This window comes from Mandrillus leucophaeus, unplaced genomic scaffold (assembly GCF_000951045.1).
Source record: "Mandrillus leucophaeus isolate KB7577 unplaced genomic scaffold, Mleu.le_1.0 Scaffold204, whole genome shotgun sequence".
In the NCBI taxonomy this organism is placed as follows: domain Eukaryota; kingdom Metazoa; phylum Chordata; class Mammalia; order Primates; family Cercopithecidae; genus Mandrillus; species Mandrillus leucophaeus.
In genome coordinates this window covers 28113-34875 of record NW_012102077.1, presented here as the reverse complement: position 1 = coordinate 34875, position 6763 = coordinate 28113, and the positions used below count along the sequence as shown (strand labels likewise).

General features: G+C 41.6%; 1 protein-coding gene across 1 annotated transcript in view; it reads left to right on the top strand.

The window, feature by feature from the left end:
* Nucleotides 1–3475: 3475 nt before the first annotated feature.
* The window catches only part of FGF20 (fibroblast growth factor 20), a 10367-nt gene continuing 7079 nt past the window's right edge, over nucleotides 3476–6763 (top strand). The window contains exon 1 of the mRNA XM_011979582.1: nucleotides 3476–4575. Coding sequence (XP_011834972.1) covers nucleotides 4290–4575 — 286 coding nt within the window. The 5' untranslated portion in view covers nucleotides 3476–4289. The remainder of the gene's footprint in view (nucleotides 4576–6763) is intronic.

Genomic DNA, 6763 nt, shown 5'->3' with positions numbered 1-6763 from the left:
ACTGATAGTAGCGATTCCAATTTCACACTACAAGGTTCATTCCAATCTTCCTTCTTTTCATATTAGAACTCTATTGTTTAATAATGAAACCCCTAGTTCTCATTATCTTCAATATATTTATTCATTTGTTCAATCCTACAATACACTACTCTAACCCCTGCTGCTGAGGAAAACAATCTTTCTCATTGAAGTTCGAGATTTGTTTATGTAGTTTTTCTTTAGACCTTGATTATATCATCAAAAGACAGAATTTGATAGTTACTTGAATTTCTTTCTTTCTTTTTTTAAAAATATGTTATTCATCCCTTCTTTGTGGTTATATTACTCACTTTAATACAGTTAGGTTCATTTGTTCCTGCTTTTATTCCGTCCCCACTTCTCTCTCATTTTTTATTTTATTTTACTTTTTTAAAAATGTAAAACATTAACGTTTCTCCAAAAGTCAAAACACTATAAAAAGTTCTCAGACCAGTGTCACCCATCCATCCCTTCCACTCCATTCATATCCATCCCCTGGTAACCAAGTAACCAGGTAACCAAGTTCATTAGTTTTTGGTTTATCCATTCTGTGTTTATTTTTTAGAATAAATAATCATATACATGTAGACTTTTCTCATTTTTTTCTTTCTTACAGAAAAGGCAGACACAATATATATTCTTTGCTATTTTCACTTAACGGTATATCCTGAGAATATTCCATGATCATTCATAGAGCTCTTTCTCAGCTGTATAGTGCTCCATTGTGTGAATGTACCATAATTTATTCAGTTTCCTATGTATGGAAATTTATGTGGTTGCTAATATTTTGTAATTATAAATAATGAATAATGTGTAAATATACTCTTATTTTATTGGGGGTGTAAATCATGACTATTAAATCAGCTCTATTTCTTTTTCTCAAATTGAACACATGTAGCAGCATCAAAAGGTATGAACTCCTCATGTGTAAAAACAAAGGTTCATGAGAATATATCATCCAAAACCTATATAGGGATTATATAGTCTGGAAAACTCTAACTACATTTTGTGGAAGTAGAAGTTGTACCACATATTTGTATAACAGCAAGGCAAGTGTGGTCTCTAGGAAGCATAGGTAAAGTTGATTAGATTGCAGTGTATACTTAAAAGTTGAATAATGCACTCTTGTAAAACACTCTTCAAAATTATTTAACTTCCCATGATATCATCACGGCATGTGCAAAAAAAAAAAAAAAAAATCTTTAGTGTTATCTTTTCCTGTCACATGACTAGTGCAAACAAAAGAAATCCTTATCTTTTTGTTTCTAGTCTGGTCCTTTATAAAACGGCATTAAGCACCATTCAAAACTTACACATTAAAGGTTTGGTTTGGGAAAAAAAGATTTATTTTGTATTTCAGACCAATTATATTTGTTAAGTTATAAAGAAAAATTTTCACAACTAAAGTTTTCTAGCATATTCTATGCATAGAAAACTATAGTTTTAAAACCATTTTCCTATATGTTTTTACATTTAAGTCTCATGGCAACTCTAGGCATAGTAGCTAGGCTGGAGTTATATTATGCTTATTTTACAAAAGAGAAAATGAAAGCATTTAGAGAATTTAAGGAAATTGACCTGGGATTTTGGACTCTGGACTAAACTAGAATCTAGGACCACGTTTTCTCTCTGTAAAGCAGGATGTACCTATGTTGTATGGTCACTGTGGTGATCAAATGAGGTAAGACACATATAAATACCAAGGTGTACAAAGAGAAGGCAATTCTATTATGAAAGTATTTAAAGTTTCATGACTCTGAATAAGAAATTCCCCATATTTTAGTATATATATAAGCAATACAAGAGATTTGAACAGTCTAAGAGCTATAGCTCACACAGCAGGACTAAAGTGTTCATGTGGGAAAATAGTTTATAGACTGAACTAGTAGCTTTAGAAGCAGGCGATGATAATATATTTCCATTGTGGAATAATTAACAACATTACATGTTGCACAGAACTTGGACCTTGAAACAAACCTCATTAAAAGGCACTTGATCTAAGTTTAAAACCCTTAAGTATCTCCTCTTTAAAAGTGATCAGTGGATGTACTGGCTACTTCAGTTATCCTGCTATGAGATTCGCACAACTTTGATCTAACTTTCTTTGATTTAACACTGCAATTAAGAAGATTTGGTTCAAAGTAAAAGCTCATTGGTTGATGTTTTACACTGACGTGATAATGTTTACACAGATGTGCTTTGAAATCTTGATTATGGTGGATTTGGGGTCCCACCACAAGACAGACTGCTGTTATTTGAAAGGTGAAATAATATAACTTTTACCTGGTACAACCTTTAAAACAGATTTAGCAATATACGTTTCTAAAGTGATTTATCTGTTTATTGTTTTTAGCCAGTGTTTTTGTTTTATTTCATATCTATCAACACTAAATCACTTGCTTTAAGAACTCTTTTATAACTTGGTTACACAAGGGTCAGTAGTTAGGCCTGTAGTGATGAAAATGTGTAACTATACCCACTTTAAAGCACCTGCCAATTAATTAGAAAAAAATTCCTCAGAGCAAATAAAATAAACCAGTCAAATCCAACGGAGCTCCCAGGTTGATGCTTTTCCTGAACAGACCATGAAACAAGACTGAGAAAGTAATCTTCATCAATTCCCTAAAACTTTTCACTCAGAGGAAGTGTGAATCTGCCCAATGATTCTCAACTCTTCTACCACTGAAAAATTTTAACAGAAAGACCTTGAATTTAACCAGTGGTGCAAAACCAGTTTCAATGTTTAAATGGACATATATCTAATTCCTTCGCTTCCGTGGTTTTTGATTTTACAAGTATGCCCAAGCACTCTTCAATTTTACCAGTAACTTTTTGAAGTGTCAAAACACATCAAGCATCAAGACTATTTCCATTGAGTTATTTTTAGATTTTATAATTCAAATGTAAACAAAAAATCTAGCTTTTACAAAAACGCAACTAAGAAAAACAGGAAAGTGCTCTTAGATTGTATAAGGGCCCAAGAGACCACTCATCCTTTATGACAATGTTCCAGATACTCATTTTCTATTCATGGCAAAATATAGAAGTGTAAACCATTTCTTTCCAGCCTATTTGGATTTACTCTAAATCCTTTGACTCGTGATTATGTTATGTTATTATTTTACACTAATTAGAAGTTCATGGCCTCAGCACACAATTAAAAATACATATGTGTATATGCATATATACGGCAATTTTGGTTATATTATGTGCTGAGTAAAGATAAACATTAAAGAGAAATTGTAAAGGGGGGAGGGAGGGTGTTCCTTACCTAACCTTGATTATGTAAAGAAAATCCCCCATCTAAATGATAAAAGAAAGGAGTAATGCTTGTACATTTTATTAGTGTTTTAAAATTAGTGAGTTAAACTGTCAAAGCTTTGATTTTTCTTTCATGTGTGTCTGGGCAGGTCTGTAAGCCTCAGGTAACGCCCTTTTTCCTTCTCCCTCGCTTACCTTTCTTTGCACCTGTCCACTGCAGGCTCCCAAGGAATCCAGTTCTCCTCTCCTCTCTTTCCTCCTCCTACCAATGCCCTCCTTCTTTCTCTCTCTCTCTCTCCCCCCGCCTTCCCTCCCTCCTCCCTTCCTCTTCTTCTATATACCTGCCAAGTTGGGCTCCTTTTAGCGGCGATCTATCACTGCAAAGCTCACATCAAAGGCGGTTGCACGGCTGCAGCTGAACAGCATCACCGCTGTCCCAAAGACAACCCCAAAGAGGGGCCTCGACTGCACCTCCTCGAAGTTGCTGGCTGGCTTTGGCCAAGTGCAGGAATGGTTTTTGCGAGGGCATGGATGGAGAAGTGCCAAGGGCCCCTTTTGGTCACTTCCGAAGAGCAAAAACGTGTTGAGAGGAGACCGGTTTAAGATTTCAAACAGAACCTCCCCAGCGCGCATGAAAGGACTTGATTAGCATATGTCAAGAGGACCCGCTTATATACTCGGTGTGTATGTACACAGGACTCTGATCTGATCAGTTTGCGGAGCTGGAGCCCCAGCCCCCAGCCCTAGTCCTAGTATTGGCAGCGGCAGCTATAGATATTTCTGCAGAGCCAGCAGCCGGCTCCCACCTACCCAAGGAGAGAAGATCGCTCCAAGACAGTGAGAGCTTCCCTGCCATTTCAGTGCAAAGTCCCTCCGGAGCGACCTCAGAGGAGTAATCGGGCCTTAACTTTTTGCGCTCGTTTTGCTATAATTTTTCTCTATCCACCTCCATCTCACCCCCGCAACACTCTTTACTGGGGGGGTCTTTTGTGTTCCGGATCTCCCCCTCCATGGCTCCCTTAGCTGAAGTCGGGGGCTTTCTGGGCGGCCTGGAGAGCTTGGGCCAGCAGGTGGGCTCGCATTTCCTGTTGCCTCCTGCCGGGGAGCGGCCGCCCCTGCTGGGCGAGCGCAGGGGCGCGGCGGAGCGGAGCGCCCGCGGAGGGCCGGGGGCTGCGGAGCTGGCGCACCTGCACGGCATCCTGCGCCGCCGGCAGCTGTATTGCCGCACCGGCTTCCACCTGCAGATCCTGCCCGACGGCAGCGTGCAGGGCACCCGGCAGGACCACAGCCTCTTCGGTACGTACTAGCATCCCGACCCCACCCCCACCTGCGCCCCAGCTCCGCTCCTCGTCCCCTGTCGGTGCACCTCGCTCTTTGCCTGCCAAGGGCGTCAGCGCTGCGCGGAACCCGGAGCTCCACTGGACCCAGCCGGTGCGAGAGGCAGACTGGGGCTGAAGGGCGGGCCAGAGTAGGCGCGGGGAGAAATTTTCCTGCCAGTTTGTCGCCGCTGCCTCTAGCCCTCCAGACGCTGGGGGAGGGAGGAGAAAGGGTGGGCGCTCCGCAAGCTCCTTCCTGCCTTCCCCATTGCCCTTCCCACTGCCGGGGACACCAAGACCTGGTGCACTGGGCATCACAGTTCTTCCACTGCTTACCTCGCAGGCAGTTAAAAAAAAAATCTCTATATGTTTTTCTCCGATTTCGTTTCTCATTTTCCCTCATGCCGTCCACTTTACAAAAATTAACAACAGGAAGCACTGGGCTTCTTTAAACATGCCCCACAGTTATGCAGCTGATTATGCACCCGGGGCTGCTCTTGGCATGGATTGCGAGCATTTACGTGTCTACCTAGAGACCTGCAAATGTTCACCTGAAGGGTTAGCAGATTAACTTTCCGTGGGCACCTTCGGTACTGTAGGGCTCACCTGTCTGAGGTTCCCTGAGCTCCTAAGTTCTATCTGGGCGAGAAAAGAAAAGGAAAGGGGGGAGGGGCGGGGAGGGGGAAGACCACCCGGCTACTGAGCATGCCTAGTTCTTCAGCCAAGCTCCTCTTTAGAAATTCTGCAACCTGAAAGCAAGGATCTTGGTATTGACCTTAGGAAAGAGGAAATGGGAAAGCGAAAGAAGATATGGGTGGGAACACAGAGGGACGGGTTTCAGAATACCTCCAGCAGTACCTGGGAAGAGAAGGGGTTAAAAGAAACAAGAGAATGATTGTTAAGGCAGTGTCTGTTAAGAGATACTGGATCGGGTGGGTCTCTCCTGTTAATGACTTCCTAACTAGTTGTGTAACTAGCAAGTCCCCTCATCAGTCTGAGGCTTACTTTTCTTTTCTGTACAAAGATGGGGTGCTCTCCCGTTCTAATAGCTCAGGATCTTTCCCCATAGCTGAAGTTTCCGTTCTATTAGTTAACCTGCTAGCAATCTCAAAGGATTTTGATCATCAGACTTTTGACATTATTTGAAAAATTCGTTATATTTTTAAAAAAGATACCGTTAATTTGTCAGCCACAATCTGTAGCGCTATAGAGTTCTTTGAGAATTCGCCCCATCTCTGAATGGCCCTCTCTTATCGTGTCCTCACACCCTTGTTCTTATAATTATTCCCTTTTTGACTTGTAGGACTCATTAAAACTTTGGAGAAGTGTAAATCTCAGTTTGAGGGGGCATTTGTAACCCTAGATGTAGAAATAAGCATGTGGTGGTCATTTGGTAGCACTTAAAGGCTTAGAAAATTAACTTTTTAAAACCCACATGTTTGCAGCTTCCACTGATCTCTTCCAAATTCCCAATTGACTATCAGTCAAGAGTGTCATGACCTAGTGGCCAACCTGGGGTCACTTTTAGAAAGTGGTTTTTAAATTGGGGAGGATTGAGATTTTTCTAACTCCTGGCCTCCAGCAATCTTCCCACCTTGGCCTCCCAAAGGACTGAGAATACAGGAGTGAGCCACTGTGCCTGGCCCTGAGATTTCGGTTCTAAAGAACTTTACTGACACCAGGTGGCTCAGTTCTCTTGCCTTTAAGGATGACTTCACTGCGCTCATTGCAGAAAAATATTTCAACTACCAGAAAGATTTAGAAATAAACACAAATGTGATAATACTTATAGGTAGATAGCAGGTAGAAGTTAAGCTTAGGTAGTAGTCAGTATTTCACCCTGCCAAACACAGTGTAGCCTTGGAAATTCTACTTTTAAGAAATTTGTGGCCAGTCGTAGTGGCTCACACTTGTAATCCCAGCACTTTGGGAGGCCGAGGCGGGCGGATCACGAGGTCAGGAGTTCAAGACCAGCCCGGTCAAGATGGTGAAACTCTGTCTCTACTAAAAATACAAAAAAATAGTCTGGGCGTGGTAGCTCACACCTGTAATCCCAGTGCTTTGGGAGGCCGAGAAATGTCTTTGCTCTCTCCACAAGTTTTCTGTAAATCTAAACATAAAATCCGGTGGATCACTTGAGGTCAAGAGTTCAAGACCAGCCTGGTCAA